This window comes from Saccopteryx leptura, chromosome 3, assembly GCF_036850995.1.
Source record: "Saccopteryx leptura isolate mSacLep1 chromosome 3, mSacLep1_pri_phased_curated, whole genome shotgun sequence".
In the NCBI taxonomy this organism is placed as follows: Eukaryota; Metazoa; Chordata; class Mammalia; order Chiroptera; family Emballonuridae; genus Saccopteryx; species Saccopteryx leptura.
The window spans coordinates 222,287,904-222,307,041 of record NC_089505.1 but is presented as its reverse complement, the minus strand read 5'-3'; the positions used below and the strand labels follow the sequence as shown (position 1 = coordinate 222,307,041).

Here is a 19,138-nt window from a genome sequence, read left to right as displayed (position 1 = left end):
ATTTGCTTCTCCACCCCTCCGCCGCGCTTTCCTCTCTGTCTCTCTCTTCCCCTCCCGCAGCCAAAGCTCCATTGGAGCAAAGATGGCCCGGGCGCTGGGGATGGCTCTGTGGCCTCTGCCTCAGGCGCTAGAGTGGCTCTGGTCGCAACATGGCGACACCCAGGATGGGCAGAGCGTCGCCCCTGGTGGGCGTGCCGGGTGGATCCCGGTCGGGCGCATGCCGGAGTCTGTCTGACTGTCTCTCCCTGTTTCCAGCTTCAGAAAAAATGAAAAACAAAAAAAACAAAAACAAAACATCAACCTGGAATGCTGAGGTCACAGGTTCGAAACCCTAGACTTGCCTGGTCAAGGCACATATGGGAGTTAATGCTTCCTGCTCCTCCCCCCTTCTCTTTCTCTCTAAAATGAATAGTCTTAAAAAATAAAAAATAAATAAATTTTAAAAACCTGGACCCCTAAAAAATAAATTTCAAGTGGAATAAAAAGTTTAATATCAAAAAATAAAATTACCGAAGTCCTAGAAGAAATAGAGATTATCTATCAATCAATCATCTATCTTAGAACAAGTAAGGCCTTTCTTTCTTAAGTATGACCTAAAACCTAAAAGCCATAAAAGAAAGAAAGATAGCCTCACCAGGTGGTAGTACAGTGAACAGAGTGTTGGATTGGGATGCTGAGGACCCAGGTATGAAACCCTGGGGTCACTGCCTTGAGCATGGGCTTATCTGGCTTGAGCGCTGGCCCGCCAGCTTGAGCGCAGGGTCGCTGGCTTGAGAGTGGGATCATAGACATGACCCCATGGTTGCAGGCTGAGTGTAAAGGTTGTTGGCTTGAGCCCAAGGTCGCTGACTTGAGCAAGGGGTCACTGGCCCAGCTGGAGGTCAAAGCATGTATAAGAAAGCAATCAATGAACAACTAAAGCACCGCAACTTCAAGTAGATGCTTCTTATTTCTCTCCCCCCTTCCTGTCTCTCTCTCTCTCTCCAAAAAAAAATAAATGTAAGAACCTGGCTGGTTGGTTCAATGGATGGAGTGTTGGCCCAGCATCAGCATATGGATGTCCCAGGTTTAATTCTCAGTCAGGGCACACAAGAGAGGCAACCATTTGCTTCTCTCCTCTCCCTCTCCCCCTCCTATATCCAGGAATTCGACTGGTCTGAGCATGGGCTCCCAAACACTGAGGATGGCTCAGCTGGTCCAAGCGCGTCAGCCTCAGGTGCTAAAATAGCTAGGTTAATTTGAGCATTGGCTCCAGATGAGGGTTGCTGGGTGGATCCTGGTCGGGGCATATGTGGGAGTCTATCTCCCTACCTCTCACTTAAAAAATAAAAAGATAAATGTAACTACGTAAGTCCTTTAAACTTCTGTAAAGGAAAAAAATTAAGTATCAAAAACAAAGTCAAAACACCTGCCATTTCATTAAAATAAGAAAAAAGAAAGTTGCTAAAAAATTAAGAGACAAAATACTCAAAAACAATAGGCAAAGAACATGAGAAGGCAGTTCTCACAAAGTTAGAGCCAACCCTATTAAATATCAAATATGCAAATTAACACAGGAACAGATTGATGTTTCTGTCTCTCCCTTTCTTTCAAAAATCAGTAAAAATAAATAAATAAATAAAATATTCAAATTAAAATATTTTTCAACTATCAAATGGGTAAAAATTAAGAAGTTTAATACTAGTCTGTGTTATAAGGACATAGGAAGATAGGTCCCTTCTTTCTTGTTGATGGAAATATAAATTAGCACAACCTTTTGGAAAGTTAATTTGGAAAATCATTTCTGAAAAGAAATCAATCAAAAAACCTAAATCAGATCATGTCACTCTGCTCAAAGCCCTTCAGTGGTTCTATTTCAACCCATTAAGAGCCAGTCATTGCCACTGGCTATCTGAATCTCAGTCCTCGCCTCCCAAGTCCCAACTCTCTGAATATCAAACTACAACAAAACATGACTGGCCTGACCAGGCAGTGGCACAGTGGATAGAGCATCGAACTGGGACGCGTCCGCGTAAGACCCAGGTTCGAAACCCCAAAGTTGACGGCTTGAGCATGGGTTCATATGGTTTGAACTTGGGCTCATCTGGTTTGAGCAAAGCTCACCAGCTTGAGCCCAAGGTCGCTGGTTCGAGCAAGGGGTCACTCAGTCTGCTGTAGCCCCCAGTCAAGGCACATATGAGAAAGCAATTAATGAACAACTAAGGTGCTGCAATGAAAAATTGATGCTTCTCATCTCTCCTTTCCTGTCTGTCTGTACCTATTTGTCCCTCTCTGTCTCTCTCTGTCACAAAAACAAAAAACAAAAAAAACCCTGACTGGACTCTGAAGGAGCAGGAATAAGCCACATCATCGTCAACGAATGTCTGACTTCTGTGCTTCACCACATTGCTCCCCCACCCCTCCTTCTGGTATTCTCCTATCACAAGTGGGGTACAGTCACCATTCCCTCTCCCTTGAACAATGGCTCCCTTTCTACCTTTTTCAGGTCACTGCTCAGATGTCAACCTCTACTGAAGCTTCCCTGACTCACCCCTATTTATAAAACTGCCAACACCTCACTCCCATCCCAACTTCCCTATCCCCCTTCCAGTCATATCACCTCTCACATTCTGCCCATTGTATTTACTACCATTGCACGGTATTTATTTCTTTAGTCATCTCCCTCTGCTGGAATGTAAAGGCTAAGATGGCAGGGACTGTTGGTTTTGTTTAAGTGTCCGATCCCCAACAGGTAAAACAGTATATGGCACATGGTAGGGACTTTATTTCTGCCAAATAAATAAATGGATAAATTGTGAGCATACAACATTCTAAGTCCTGTAAACAGCTGAGCACAAACTCAAACCCTTACACTTCTCACCACACAAAGCTGTGGGGCTGACAAGCAGAAGACACTGAAACATGACTTAGGTGCAACTAATCTGAGCCTCTTACTTTTACAGCAGACCAGCATCCTTCCCATCATACCCCCCCAAGAAGGCACCCTATTTTCTACAGCTCATTTTTCTATGAACACCAATAACACGACCCCATCACTTTATAAATTACCCTTAACTTCGTACAGCTGTCCCATTCTCCTTGGAAAGAGTAAATATCCTTTAGAAAAGAGGAAAATGGCCTGACCAGGCGGTGGCACAGTAGATAGAGCATCGGACTAGGAAGCATAGGACCTAAGTTCGAAGCCCCAATGTTGCTGGCTTAAGCAAGGGGTCACTCACTCTGCTGTAGCCCCCCAGTCAAGGTACATATGAGAACACAATGAACAGCTAAGGTACCACAACAAAGAACTGATGTTTCCCTGTCTGTCTGTTCCTATCTGTCCCTCTGTCTCTGTCACACCCACACACAAAAAGGAGGAAAATATGGTTCAACCTCTTTTCCTTCTGTAAAATAAAATCTCACCTACATGTTTACAACTGATCAGTTACACAGTCCAGGAGAACACTAACTCGGAGTCAAGACTCAAACCAGCTCTGCAATGAAGAGGCAGATGTGTGCCCTCAGCCTCCTTGACTGTAAAATAGATATGGATCTCTTAAGGTTCCTCTAGCAATAAAAACTCAGGTTAGCTATAATTACTTTAATTACTTATTCATTTATTTATTTTTATTTTTTGAGAGAGAGACACACCAATTTGTTGTTCCACTGATTCATGCACTCACTGGTTGATTCTTGTATGTGCCCTGACCGGGGATCAAATCCGTAACTTGGCTGTACTGGGATGACACTCTCTAACCAGCTGAACTACTCACCCAGGGCAGCTGATTATTGATGGAAGCAAACTTTAAGAGAAGAGCTGAAGTTCATGATCACAGAATCCTTCAGCTTTCCTTGCTATACTTAACCCCTTCTCATCCTCCAAACCTCCACTCTTGTTACCCTCTTGTGAGTATCAGAAGCAGTCTTGGTTTCTGAGAATTGTCCTTTTTCTTTTTCTTTTTTTTAAGTCATTTATACTTATTTTATTTTATTTATTTATTTTTACAGAGACAGAGTCAAAGAGAGGGATAGATAGGGACAGACAGGAACGGAGAGAGATGAGAAGCGTCAATCACCAGTTTTTCATTTTGGCACCTTAGTTGTTGGCTGCTTTCTCATACGTGCCTTGACCGTGGGGCCACAACAAACCAAGTAACCCCTTGCTCAAACCAGATGAGCCTACGCTCAAGCTGGCGACCTCGGGGTCTCAAACCTGGGTCCTCTGCATCCCAGTCTGACGCTCTATCCACTGCGCTACCGCCTGGTTAGGCTCTTTTTCCTTTTTTTTTTAAGTGAGAGGAGGGGAGATAGTGAGACAGATTCCTGCATGTACCCCAACTGGGATCTACTTAGCAACCGCTGTCTGGGGCTCGGACCAACCTACCTATTCTCAGCGCCCAGGGCTGATGCTTGAATCAATCAAGCCACTGGCTATGGGAGGGGAAGAGGAAGGAAAAGAGGCAAGGAGAAGAGGGGGAGAGAAGCAGATGGTCGCTTCTTGTGTGCCCTGACCAGGAATCGAACTAGGGACATCGTTATGCTAGGCCAACACTCCATCCACTGAGTCAACCAGCCAGGGCTCCTTTTTCTTATTTTTCCCTGGTTCCCTTGACTTATTCCTCCTACTTCACCAGATCCAGTCAGGTTTTGTTGAAATTTGAAATCTAGAAATTTTGGACTTGTGAGGCAGGGAGTGGAAGCTTCAATTCAAGTGTTGGGACTCCGGACACCCTAGGTTCAGGATGGATTATGAATATCAGCTGGTTCACATTATTGAAATGGACAAAATACTGACACAGTAGCATCTCTTTCATGTATAAGAAGTCTCAAGAGGGCTTGGGGATCTGGTAGTGGTGGCAGGAGATAGGATGTTTACAAGCAGTTCAAAGAGCTCTAGAGATATATGGATCTATTTCCGTATCAATACATATCTTTGTTACTGGTTAGTTCTGCCCCATCAGTGGGCATTTAGGTTGTGTCCCTTTTATTGCTCTTACGAACAGCTACAATGAACCCCTCCTCCTTTCCCCACAACACACACATGCACACATCTATCTCCATTTTCATATGACTGTATTTCTGACGGACCTTGAAGTGAAAATGAAAGATCAAGGGCTATGTAAAAATTTTCAAATTTCCAGTTCTATAAAAATATGTATTAAGAACCTGTGACAGCCTGACCAGGTGGTGGCACAGTGGATAGAGCGTCAGACTGGGATGCGGAGGACCCAGGTTCGAGACCCTGAGGTCACCGGCTTGAGCGCGGACTCATCTGGTTTGAGCAAAGCTCACCAGCTTGAGCACAAGGTCACTGGCTCGAGCAAGGGATCACTTGGTCTGCTGTAGCCCCCCAGTCAAGGCACATATAAGAAATCAACCAATGAACAACTAAGGAGCTACAATGAAGAACTGATGTTTCTCATCTCTCTCCCTTCCTGTCTGTCTGTCCCTATCAGTCTGTCTCTCAGACACTGTCTCTACCACAAAAAAAAAAAAAAAAAAAAAAAAAAAAAAAAGAACCTGTGACATCTTGAAGCAATACTACGCTGAAGCCTTACTCCCAGCAATAATGCTCACTTGTAGGTTAGGCAACAAATACAATTTCTTCATGTTCAACAACCTCTGAAGATTTCTCAAAGCCTACTTGATCATGTTACAGACTTTAATTTCAAGAACAGCGAGTGAGGAATAATTTATTTATGAGGCACCAACAGCATTCTTTATTATGTAATAGAATGTCTAAAATAAAATCCCAGAAAAAGTTCTTAGGATTGTTGCTGGATAGACAACAAAGTGATTCCAAGAACTGAAACACATTCTCTATATTTTGTCAGCTTTGTGGAAGGCTGGAAAATTAAGTGGGCAGGGAAAACAAAGATCTAACCTAAGATTAAGATAAAGAGCATGCAAAAGATATAATTAAGGAAAATTTTAAAAACAGGAGACAGAATTTTAAATACAAGTCTAAACAGTCAAATAGCTGATGGGAACTGGTGAGTCAACACAGTTCCCCCAACTAAACCTATTTAATTTTTAGGAGTGCAAAAATGCCTATTCTTCATTCCTTAGACAAGATCAGATAATCCTGTGTTCCCTATGCTCTGACTGACCCGGAATGATGTTCTGACTGCTGGATCATCTTATCAAAAGCAGCCAAAAAGTCACATTGGTCCTAGAAAAGCCTAATATTTTCAAAGGTAATTGTTTTCTCTGATAAACTAATTTTTCAAGGGAGACTAATTCAGTATTAAAATATCTAAAAGATTTTTTTTAACCAGAAGTCAAACAGGGAGAGACAAAGAACATCAGAGAGACCGAAAAGGTCATACTTACTTTTTAGATTATAATTTGTTTCTTTTTCTTTTTTAGTGAGAGACAGGCAGGAAGGGAGAGAGATCAGAAACATCAACTCCTAGGTGCATAGGTATGGCACTTCAGTTGTTCACTGATTGCTTCTCATACTTGCCTTGACCAGGGGGCTCAAGCCAGGCCAGTTTTAAACCCTTGCTCAAGCCAGCGACCTTGGGCTCAAGCCAGCGACCTCTGGGCTCAAGCTGGTGACCTTGGGGTTTTGAACCTGGGACCTCAGCATCTAGGTCGACTACCCACTGCACCATTGCTGGTCAGACAGATTATAAATTTTTTTTTTCTTAAACACCAGGAGAAAGGAAAGAATGAAAAAGGAATGAGAGAGAGAGAGAGAATGGGAGGAAGAAAAGGAGGGGGAAATAACACAAAGATCTTGGGAGTCAAAATTTCAAATTTCCAATCTAAGTAATATATAGATACATACAATATTGAGAGATATAATTAGAGAAAACTTTTTTTAAAGCCTGATCAGGCAGTGGTGCAGTGGATAGAGCATCAAACTGGGATGTGGAGGATCCAGATTCGAAACCCTGAGGTCGCCGGCTTGAGCGCAGGATCCCCAGCTTGAGTGTGGGGTTGTTGGCTTGAGCATGGGATCATAGACATGACCCCATGGTCGCTGGCTTGAGCCCAAGGTCGCTGGCTTAAGCAAGAGGTCACTCTGATCTGCTGTAGTCCCCCCCCTACCGTGAAGGCACATATGAGAAATCAATCAATGAACAACTAAGGTGCTGCAACAAAGAATTTATGCTTCTCACCTATTCACCTAACTCCCTTCCTGTCTCTCTGTCCTTCTTTGTCCCTCTCTCTGCCTCTGTCACAAAAATAAAATAAAATAAAATTTAAAAAAAGGAGAATGGCCTGACCAGGCGGTGGCGCAGTGGATAGTGTCGGACTGGGATGTGGAGGATCCACATTCGAAACCCCAAGGTCACCAGCTTGAGTGCGGGCTCATCTGGTTTGAGCAAAGCTCACCAGCTTGGACCCAAGGTCGCTGGCTTGACTAAGGGGTTACTCAGTCTGCTGAAGGCCCACAGTCAAGGCACATATGAGAAAGCAATCAATGAACAACTAAGGTGTCGCAATGAAAAACTAATGATTGATGCTTCTCATCTCTCTCCATTCCTGTCTGCCTGTCCCTATCTATCCCTCTCTCTGACTCTCTGTTTCTGTAAAAAAAAAAAAAAGGAGAATGGTTTCATTTGGCTCAATACAGAGAAGTTTTGATTTCTAAGATAAGACAACATGTTTTAGGACACTAGTCTCTTTTATTGAAATATTGGAAATGTCCTAAATCATTTGAGCAATACTGAGACATATCATGTATCAGAAGTATTTTACTGAATGTCTTTCAAAAGCTATATATCTTTAAACTTGACAATTGAAAATTCTGTGGGGATGAGGGGAACTGGTCCAACTTCTTCAGGACATTACTACCCCAGCAAAATGTACATAAATTGTTTTCAAAGGTTTTTCACATCACAAACACAGGAACATGACCTAGACTAGAGGTCAACAAACTTTTTCTAGCCCTGGCCAGTTGGCTCAGCGGTAGAGCGTCGGTCTGGCGTGCGGGGGACCCGGGTTCGATTCCCGGCCAGGGCACATAGGAGAAGCGCCCATTTGCTTCTCCACCCCCCCCCCTCCTTTCTCTCTGTCTCCCTTTCCCTCCCGCAGCCAAGGCTCCATTGGAGCAAAGATGGCCCGGGCGCTGGGGATGGCTCCTTGGCCTCTGCCCAGGCGCTAGTAGCTCTGGTCGCGGCAGAGCGACGCCCCGGAGGGGCAGAGCATTGCCCCTGGTGGGCGTGCCGGGTGGATCCCGGTCGGGCGCATGCGGGAGTCTGTCTGACTGTCTCTCCCTGTTTCCAGCTTCAGAAAAATACAAAAAAAAACACACAAAAACTAAAACCTTTTTCTATATGAACTAGAGAGTAAATATTTGAGTCTGTGGGCCATATAGTCTGTCACAACTATTCAACTCTGCAGTCATAATGTAAAAGCATCCATGGACAACACCCAGAAGAGTGGGCATGACTGTGGTCCAGCAAAACTGCACTTATAGCCCTGACCAGACAGCTTGATTGGTTAGAGCAGCAGTTCTCAACCTGTGGGTTGCGACCCACAGGTTGAGAACCGCTGGGTTAGAGCATCCTTGGGATACGCAGAGGTTACTTGTTCGATCCTGGGTCAAAGAAGAGGTCAGTGTTTCTATCTCTCTTCCCCCTTTTTCTCCCCTTCTCTTTCTCTCAAATCAATAAATAATTTTTTTAAAAAACTGCATTTATAAACTTTGAAACTTGAATTTTTTTTTTAATTCAAGAGAGGAGGGGAGATAGTGAGACAGACTCCCACACATGCCCCAACACCCAGCAACCCATCTGGGGCCGATGCTCGAATCAACTGAACTATTTTTAGCACCCAAGGCTGATGCTCTTGGACAAACCTAGGTATCCTAAGCACCCTGTTGACACTCAAACGAAATCAAGCACTGGCTGCAGGAGAAGAGGGAGAGAATGGGGAGAAAGGGGGAGAGAAGCAAATAGTCAATTCTCCTGTTTGCCCTGAGTGGGAATCAAACCAAGGACATCCATTTGCCAGGCAGACACTCCATCCACTGAGCCACCGGCCAGGGCCTGAAATTTGAATTTCATGTGTCTTCTTTGGATTTTATTTCAACTAGTTACAAATGTGAAAACCATTCTTAGTTCACGAACTGTTTGAAAACAAGCATAGGGCCGGTTCGGTACATGGGCCTCGTTTGCTAACCCATGATCTAGACAACTCAGTCAGAAAAGGAGATTTAAACTATTTCACCAAATATCAGGCATTACTGCAGAAAGTCAGAGTCAGTCAAGGGGGAGAGGGCTTCATTTTCTCTACACAGAAAGTTATCTGAAGGCATTTACTACTGAAAAATAGGGCACTAACAAAGGAATTAAGTTTCTGATTCCATTGAAAGACCTCTGAGGCAAAACAAATTTCTAGTCCTATAGTCCACGAGTTCTTGATGTGGGAAATATTAATTTTACATGATTTTATACAGGAAGAAAAGAAGGAACAATTTAACAATCAAGTCAAGGGAAAGAATGACAAGATGATTATAATCAGAGCAGAGGAAACTAACTGCAAGTTCCAAACAGGTTACGGATCCAGAGTTCGGGGAGAAGGTCGTATAAATGGTGACCTCTGAAAGTGAAGCCAGTGAGTATCATCAAATAATATAATTAGCTGTGTGCAAAAGTGACCTACCTGAACAGATGGTTTGTAAGCCTGTTGCTAATGAGAAGGACGCCTCCAAAATCTCATCAGACACTAAAAAACAAATAATCTGAGATAAACTGAGCACTAATTAATCACATCAATCTATTGTAACGACATAACAGAAGGATGGAGGTCCCCATAGAGAAAGACAAGCCAAAGATAAGAATCTGCCAGTGCTTCTCTGAAGGACTGGGCAGGTGAAGGTGTGCCCTGGCCTACTTTGCAAGCCCTTCTTGCTTTGAGGAAAGATGGGTGCATCTAGCTACCTGGCTGAAGGAGGCAGGGCAGACTCTGCACTTGCCATCTACTTCTAGAAGAGAATGGCTTCCCAGACTCTCCTGAAAAATCAATGCTCTGGCCAGGACATCCCAGTGTCTCATCTGCCCCAGAGCTTATCTTTCCCTGTAAATTAAGAAACTAGAATGCATATATATTATTAAGTGTCTGATGACTTTGGTAAGTATAAAGAGTCCCCAAATAAAGCGCCGATCTGGAACACTGAGGTCGCCAGTTTGAAACCCTGGGCTTGCCTGGTCAAGGCACATATGGGAGTTGATGCTTCCTGGCCCCCCCTTCTCTCTCTCTCTCTCTCCTCTCTCTAAAATGAATTAAAAATAAATAAATAAATAAAGTCCACAAGAACCTCTTGATCATGACCATGGATGAACTGATAAAAACTTCATGCAGTTCTTGCATGCAATTTCTGAAACTCCACACTGAGGACACCACAAAGGAACACATAACCATGTAGGCTCACCTTATTCAGCCACCACTAACTGCCCTTTTTACTGCCCTTAAGAAGAAGGAATAGTAGTCGAGAACACTGGGCTCTGGAGATGAACTGCCTGCTTTGAACAAATCCCTGCTCCATCACTTCCTAAGATTTCTTAACCACCCTGAGTTCAGTTTCTCCATCTTGTGAAATAGAGAAGGAATATACCTCAAAGAGTTGCTGTGGGATTAAGAACTCATGCACATGAAGTGCTTAGCACAATGCCTGGCACCTAGAAAGCACTGGACAAATGGTAGTTCTTTTTTGTTACTACCACTGTCACAATTTTTATTATTAATTGTACCAACAACAATACCCACTTGTTGAATTCACAGACTCCAATGATATTCTAGTAGTTGATCTTTACTCACAGCAGTTTTCTTCTTTATCCGAAGCTCTGCAGAGCATTTCTCCTTCTTAGGGAGGGCATCATGTAAATTCCAATCTAAGACCCCCAACAACTTCTTCATAAGCTCTTCAATCAAAGTAGAGAGCCACTCCTCCTTTAACAGTTACCACCTTGATCACACAAGCACACCTGCTCAATTCATATCAGCTTCCAACCAGATTCAAAATCATGACAACTGCCTCAAACTGTCCTACCCTTCTTCCTACCAAATGTCCTCTTTCTATTCCATTATTATAAAATAAGATCTCTCCAATATTATGACAAGTACTCCTATGTAAGGATTTTAACATTCCCTTACATATAGCAGAGCCATCAGGGAAATGCAAATTAAAACTACAATGAGCCAGACCTGTGGTGGTGCAGTGGATAAAGCATCAACCTGGAATGCTGAGGTCACTGGTTTGAAACCTCAGGCTTGCCTGGTCAAGGCACATACGGGAAGCAACTACTATAATTTGATGCTTCCCACTCCTCACTCCCTTTTCTCTCTCTCTCCTTTCTTTTTTTTTTTTTAAATCAATAAATAAAATCTTTAATAAATAAAACTACAATAAGATTTCACTTCACAACCTTTAGAATGGTCATAATAAAGAAAAAGACAAATAAATGTTGGCAAAGATGAGGTGAAACTGCTAGTGGGGAATGTAAAATGGTGTAATCTCTTTGGAAATCAGTCTACAAAGTCCTCTAAAGTTAAACATGAAATTACCATATGACCCAGCCATCCCATTTCTAGGTAATATGCAAGAGAACTGAAAACACATGTCCACACAAAAACAAGTACATGAATCATGCATATTCATAACAGCCAGAAAGTATTAGCAACCCAAATATTCATCAACAAATGAAATGATAAAAAAATGTGGTACATCCATATAATGGAACATCACTGGGAATAAAAAGGAAAGAACTACTGACTCATGCTACAACATGCACAAACTTTAAAAACATTTCACTAAGCAAGAGCAGCCAGACACAAAAGCAACATATTGTATGATTCCATTTATATAAAATGTTCAGAATAGGCAAATTTAGAGAGACAGAAAGGAAACTGGTGGTTGCCAGGGGTTGGAGAGTTTGGGAAAAAATGGGAAGTGACTGTTAATAGGTAGGAAATTTCTTTTTGGGGTGAGGATAATGTTCATCAAATTGATTGTGGAGCTCTGGCCAGGTAGTTCAGCTGGTTAGAGAATCATCCCGATACGCTAACATGTGAATTCAATCCCTGATCAGGGCACATATAAGAATCAACCAATGAATGTATAAGTAAGTGGAACAACAAATCAATGTTTCTCTCTTTCTTTCAAATCAAGTAAATAAAAAATCTGGCTGGACTGCTTGGTTAGTTAGAGAATCATCCCAAAGCACAGAGGTTGCCTATTCAATCCCTGGTCAGACACATGTAGGAACAGTTCGATGTGCCTGTTTCTCCCTCCCTTCCTCTCTCTCTAAAGTTAATAAAAAAATAAAATCAGTAAACAAAAAAAAAGTTTTAACTGATTGTGGTGATGAATACACTAAAATGTACACATTAATTAGATAACTTGTATGGTATATAAATGTTTACCTTCATAAGATTGTTAAGCAGTATGTAAATGATCGCCAAATGAACAATGATAAATGACCTGAAGAGGTGTGGAGTTCCTGGATCACTAGGAAGAAGGGTAATGAGCCAACCAATTCATGAAAATGAGCTGAAATAATCCCTCAAAACCACAGACTGCAAATCTATATTTAAAAGCAACTCAGGCCCTGGCCAGGGAACTCAGTGGGTTAGATCATCGTCCATAATAAGCCAAGGTTGTGAGTCCAATCTCTAGTCAGAGAACATACAAGAATCAACCAATGAACGCATAAGTGGAACAACAAATCGATGTTTCTCTCTCTTTCTCTCCCTTATTCTTTCTCTAAAATCAATCAATAAGTTAAAAAAAAAAAAGCCACTCGAGTCAAACATCTGTTAGTTTTTCAAGAGACTCCAAAACATTTTCATGACCCTAGTTATAGACCATATAAAACAGTATCTTACAAATGTACATTTAGTTAAAACTTTTTTTTTGTAGACTGGGTAACTCCCATATCAGATTGTGTACTATATAAGCTACAGTTAGTCACACATATCAAACTTAATTCATTTGTTTATTTGATAAATGTTTATCACATGCCTACTATGTGCCAGGCAGTGTCCTAGGTGTCAGAGATGCAAAGATGGCTGAGATACGAGCACTCCTTTCAAGGAGCTCACTGCACGGTAAGCTGAGACTTACAATGCAGAGTTAGAACATGTGTGTGGCTGCAAATGAAATAAGCGCCTAATAAATGTATTTCAATGCAGATGATGATACAAAATGTTTACAGTGCGGTAAGCATTAATTCTGCAGTGACCAGTCCTCCTGAAGAGTGGCCTACCTGTTGACATGCTCCTCCCAGTCCTCTGGTGGGGGAGGAGCATCTGCATCAGTCCTGGCAAAGATGACATGCCGTTCACACTCATTCATCACACTGCGTGCCTTCTGATTGTCGTAGAGTGGCACAGGGGTTGATGTGACTGTCTCCACGTCTATTGGGACATCTGAGTCACTGAAAACAGAAAGAGAAGATAGGACCAAGCCACATATATTTTACACAACACAGGCACTTAACAATCACCTAGTTGCCAAAAATGTCTTTAATAGCGTATGATCAGCTTTGAAGTATGCACACACATTATATCCACATGAAAATTATGGTCCAAAGTCATCTTTCTGGTCCCGGTGGGTTAACTCAGTGGATAGAGCGTTGGCCTAGTGAATGACTGTCCCGGGTTCGACTCCCGGTCAGGGCACACAAGAGAAGCAACAATCTGCTTCTCTCTCCCACCCACTCCCCCTTCTCTCCCTCTTCCCCTCCTGTAGCCAGTGGCTCCACTGGTTTGAGCATGGGCCCTTAGCGCTGAGGATAGCTGGTTTGGTCTAAGCACATCAGCCTCAGGCACTAAAAATAGCTCAGTTGACTTGAGCATGGACCAGAGACATGGGTTGCCAGGTGGATCCTAGTCATGGTACATGTGGGAGTCTGTCTCTCTGTCTCCCCTCTTCTCACTTAAAAAGAAAAAAAAAAACACAAAAAAACTATGAAATACAAACATAGGAGTTTCAATGTTAGCAAGAAGCTATTATAAAACTAGAGAAAAAGTTAAAAAGATTTCAAATTCTATTTAGAGGAACTCATCAGTTATGCCCTCAGCCAGGGGCAGCAGGATTATGCTGGGTAATTCCCTAAAGTTCAGAGATCCTTGTCCAGTGCAACCAAAAATGCCAGCAAAATGCCACCCTCCTTAGGAAATGAAATAGAAACCATTATTCTGTACATGTTTAAAACACAGATATTGCCCTGGCCGGTTGGCTCAGTGGTAGAGCGTCGGCCTAGCGTGCGGAGGACCCGGGTTCGATTCCCGGCCAGGGCACACAGGAGAAGCGCCCATTTGCTTCTCCACCCCTCCGCCGCGCCTTCCTCTCTGTCTCTCTCTTCCCCTCCCGCAGCCAAGGCTCCACTGGAGCAAAGATGGCCCGGGCGCTGGGGATGGCTCTGTGGCCTCTGCCCCAGGTGCTAGAGTGGCTCTGGTCGCAACATGGCGACGCCCAGGATGGGCAGAGCATCGCCCCCTGGTGGGCAGAGCGTTGCCCCATGGTGGGCGTGCCGGGTGGATCCCGGTCGGGCGCATGCGGGAGTCTGTCTGACTATCTCTCCCTGTTTCCAGCTTCAGAAAAATGCAAAAAAAATAAAAAATTAAAAATAAATAAATAAATAAAATAAAATAAAAAAATAAAATAAAATAAAAAAAAAACACAGATATTGCCTGACCAGGTGGTGGCGCAGTATATAGCATCGGACTGGGACACTGACGACCCAGGTTCGAGACCCCGAGGTCACCGGCTTAAGCACGAGCTCATCTGGTTTGAGCAAGGCTCACCAGCTTAAGCCCAAGGTTGCTGGCTTGAGCAAGGGGTCACTCGCTCTGCTATAGCCCCTGCCCCTGTCAAGGCACATATGAGAAAGCAATCAATGAACAACTAAGGAGCCACAACAAAATTGATGCTTCTCATCTCTTATCTGTCTGTCCCTATCTGTCCCTCTTTCTGTCTCTGTCACAAAACAAAAAACAAACAAAAACCCCCCACAAATATCATGGAATCTCCAGCTCATAAAGGCTCAATAGAGAATCAAAGAAAGTGAAATGTAAGATCTCTATACTCCAACAAAGTTAAAACCTGTGCTAGAGAAAAGATTAAACATTACATCAGATTAAAGCAGACAAACAAAAAACCTCCTCCACAAAAGTTATAAAATTACTAAGGGCATGGTTTGGTCATCAGAATAGAATGTATCAACAAATCTTGAAATAAAATTAGAACACCTTAAAGCTCAAAAGAATTGCTAAACAAGTTCATTTAAACCAAATTAATTATATCACCTGTTATATACTGAATTATGGGAAAAATTCTTTGCCCTATAATGCAGGCCAGCTGAAAATCGATTTCAGATCTAAGAAGGGTTTTTAGATCACCCACAGGTGATAGTTCTGAAATAAGCTAAAGCAGAAAGCAAGGTCTTCAGAATATGCTCCTAAACTTTGTGGGTGAAACCAGAAAAAGAAATCTCATTACCTAATATAGGTTATTGTTACCAGTGTTTGGGCAAATCAGAGCACTAGACTTATGGAATGAGTCTAGCCCAGGCCTGGCCACCATACAGCCCGTGGGCATGAGTTTATATGGCCCGTGATTAAATTTTTAATATTCTCCGCTACTTTAAAACCTCAGCTACTCAGAAGCAGAAGCATCTCTGATTATTGGAAATCGAGATATTTAAGAAGACAGTGATACACAGAAAAGAATTCCACGTGTGACTAATCTAGGGTTAACTTTCAATAATTGGTCAAATGGATTCGCGATACTTCTTTATTTTTTAAAAAAAATTCCATTATATTGCCTGACCAGGTGGTGGCACAGTGGATAGAGCGTCAAACTGGGATGCGGAAAACCCAGGTTCGAGACCCCGAGGTCACCAGCTTGAGTGTGGGCTCATCTGGTTTTAGCAAAGCTCACCAGCTTGGACCCAAAGTCGCTGGCTCAAGCAAGGGGTTACTGGGTCTGCTGAAGGCCTGCGGTCAAGGCACATATAAGAAAGCAATCAATGAACAACTACGGAGTTGCAACGAAAAACTTATGATTGATGCTTCTCATCTCTCTCCATTCCTGTCTGTCCCTATTATCCCTCTCTCTGACTCTGTCTCTGTAAAAAAAAAAAAAAATTCCATTACAAAGATTTACAACTTTTGTACTTGTCTGTACTCGATATGGACTGTTTGACATTTAGCGGCGCTGTAAAATCCACATTCTTTTAGGCGGAGTTTGCCAGTACGCACCCAAGATCAAACAATTCGTTATTTTTATGGTCAAGTATGCTGAATCAAGTGGCATTGTAGCATAGACAATAGCTGCAGTTGATAACTAAAAATGTGTCCAGGCTGTTTGTAAAACGAAATAATTGTTTTATTTGAGATATAACCCCTTCCAGCTAATTAATAATTAATTCTATTAATTAAATATTGTTTTGATTGATTGCGATACAGTTTGGGTATTTATATGGTATGTAATTATATTTTTACTAAAATATATTTTTATTAAAACAATATTGTATATTAAAAATGTGTTTCACTCACTAACATTTATTCAAAAACAAATTACATAATAAAATTTTGTTTACTTAAACAAATCGTTTTTATATTTAACATTTTGTTCGGCCCGTGAAAAAAGTTTTCTTTCTAATCTGGCCTGGGGCAAAAACCGTTGGCCACACCTGGTCTAGCCTGACCAGGCAGTGGCACAGTGGATAGAGCGTCGGACTGGGATGCGGGGGACACAGGTTCGAGACCCCAAGGTTGCCAGCTTGAGCACAGACTCATCTGGTTTGAGCAAAGCTCACCAGCTTGAGCCCAAGGTCACTCCCTTGAGCAAGGGGTCATTTGGTCTGCTGTAACCCCCTGGTCAAGGCACATATGAGAAAGCAATCAACAACTAAGGTGCCGCAATGAAGAATTGATGCTTCTCATCTTTCTCCCTTCCTGTTTGTCTGTCCCTATCTGTCCCTCCCTGTCTCTGTCACACAAACACACAAAAAGGAATGAGTCTAATCCTGTGTGGCAGGGTTTTTTTCCTCTATACTGTAAGAGAAAGCTTATTTAGAAGTGAGCTGTAGCCTGACCTGTGGTGGCGCAGTGGATCAAGTGTCGGCCTGGAAATGCTGAGGTTGCCAGTTCAAAACCCTGGGCTTGCCTGGTCAAGGCACATATGGGAGTTGATGCTTCCAGCTCCTCCCCCCCCCTTCTCTCTCTGTCTCTCCTCTCTCTCCTTCTCTGTCTCTCTCTCCTCTCTAAAAATGAATTAAAAAAAAATTAAAAAAAAAAAAGAAGTGAGCTGTAGAAGAGATGGGCTCAGGAAACAAGTTACAGGAGCAAAAGAAGGGCCTTGGAGCTTAGAAGAAAGGGAAAGGTTAACCCCCGGGGGGGGGGGGGTAGGAGAACGGGCATGCTCCTGGGAGAGAGCTGCCTGTGTGGCAGTTTTTAAGTCAGCTCTTCCGTCTTCCTCTTCCATACCAGTCCTGTTACCTAAATGTAACAGGTTGTTTGCTTTTTGCTGAACGTCTGGCTTCCTAATTCGTCAGATGTCTTGAATGCTGATGTCCATACAGGCCTGATATCCTCATACTGCTTACCAGAGATGCCTGACTTAAACATACAAGCCCCACAATAAAGTCCTCTTGAATCCCCACCACCTGATCACTGTCCAGTGAGGGTAACCCCAGCCCTTAGAAGAGGAGCCCAAACTCACATGGTGCTTTCATGCTGCCTCCGGGGAGTAACAAAGAGCATTCGAGTGGGTCGAGCACTACTGGCATCTGGGTGGGCACTCCATGGCTTGGCGTAGCTATGATCCAGAAAAACCAAATCCAGCTCCCGTTCATGCACTGAAAGCTGGAAGAGCAGTGAGGTGCCCATGCGCCGAGCTGATGTCTGGAAGTCCCTCTCCACACCCCGGTGGGCCATGTTAGTAGAGTGGCAGCGAGTCAAAGAACAGGTGTCTGCTTGCTAGTCACCTGCAGTGTAAAGTTTAAGTCAATTCAAATATTCTACATTTCTTTCAACCTGCAATATCTATGCTTCTTACTTTTGTGACCGTCTATCATTCCTAATTGGGAATTCATTACACCGCACACCCTAATTCACCATAGGAAGAGTTCCTAAATCCCACACCACCATCCAAACAGGCTCTGGCACCCCGAGTTCTCTATACTCAATCTCTACCAACTTCGTTCCTGCGAGAGCTGACTGACTCCACTGGTGGCAAAGGCCTCGCTCGGGCAGACACTAACTTGCTCGGCCAGCGCCGCGGCTTCCCATGAGTGCCAGAAGGCCCTCCCCGAGCTAAGGGAGGGTCTCCTCTACTTCTCACCATTCCCTAAAGCTTCAGCGCCCCCCACTCGGGTACCAGCGGGGCCGCGCAGGCCTCTGAAGGCCCTTCAAGTCTCCCGTTTTATGTTAAATGAAAGTTTTTGCAATGAATTAATAATATCCTGGAGCTTTTAACATACAAATAAGGGCTCCTTTTCGAAGCCGGTAACAAAATGCCACCCCAAGGGGCCCCTCTTCCATCGCCGGGGTGGGCGGTTCTCGCAAAACGCCTGGGACACCGGCCACAACTGGGGGTCTCGCCACTGAACCTCCAAACAGCCCCATCCAATAGGCGGGCTTATTGTTCGCACTTCACAGATGAAGGAGTTGGTTCAATGGGAATGAAGCGACTTAGCCAAGGTCACCGAGAGTTCGCGACCAGAAGGCGCCGCCACGCACCCGCCCGGCCGGCCCGGCACCCATGGTCCCCGTCCCAACACGACCGGCCGCCCCGGGCTCACACCGCTGGTCCCCCAGTGCCGGGGAGCCCCGAGGCCCTCGCCGAGCACCCCACCCTGCCCTGGGCTGCGACCCTGAGAGCCCGCCAACCCAGCTAGCCGACACTCCCTCACCCGCAATCTGCGGGCCGCGCGCACCGCCCGGGCGGGCTCCCAGGGCGCGTGCGCGTTACCGCCCCTAAGCCGGATCTCTGGGCTCCAGGCAAAATGCGGAAGTGGATAACAGCCTGGGAAGGGAGGGGTGGAGAGCGGGAAAACCCGGAATGAATACCTCGGCGCCGCAAAAGCGGGAAGGGGAGAGCGGGGAATGCGGGATCTCGCAGGCCAAGTCCGGAATCCGCCTCCTGCATTTTCAGTGGGAGTGTGAGGGCCAAGGAAGAGTCTGGCTCTTACAGCCC

General features: G+C 43.9%; 1 protein-coding gene across 12 annotated transcripts in view; it reads right to left on the bottom strand.

The window, feature by feature from the left end:
- KANSL3 (KAT8 regulatory NSL complex subunit 3) overlaps window positions 1–18,911 on the bottom strand; it is a 64,182-nt gene extending 45,271 nt beyond the window's left edge. For 7 of the 12 annotated variants that reach the window (XM_066377642.1, XM_066377648.1, XM_066377647.1 and 4 more), the window contains exons 1-3: window positions 18,423–18,788; window positions 17,663–17,927; window positions 13,200–13,370 (exon numbers count right to left, since the gene is read on the bottom strand). In XM_066377642.1, coding sequence (XP_066233739.1) covers window positions 13,200–13,370; window positions 17,663–17,877 — 386 coding nt within the window. In that variant the 5' untranslated portion in view covers window positions 17,878–17,927; window positions 18,423–18,788. Of the gene's footprint in view, window positions 1–9,597; window positions 9,661–13,199; window positions 13,371–17,662; window positions 18,188–18,422; window positions 18,813–18,854 lie in introns of those variants that run through there. The other 5 variants (XM_066377643.1, XM_066377646.1, XM_066377644.1 and 2 more) reach the window with 5 other exon arrangements.
- Window positions 18,912–19,138: the final 227 nt, after the last annotated feature.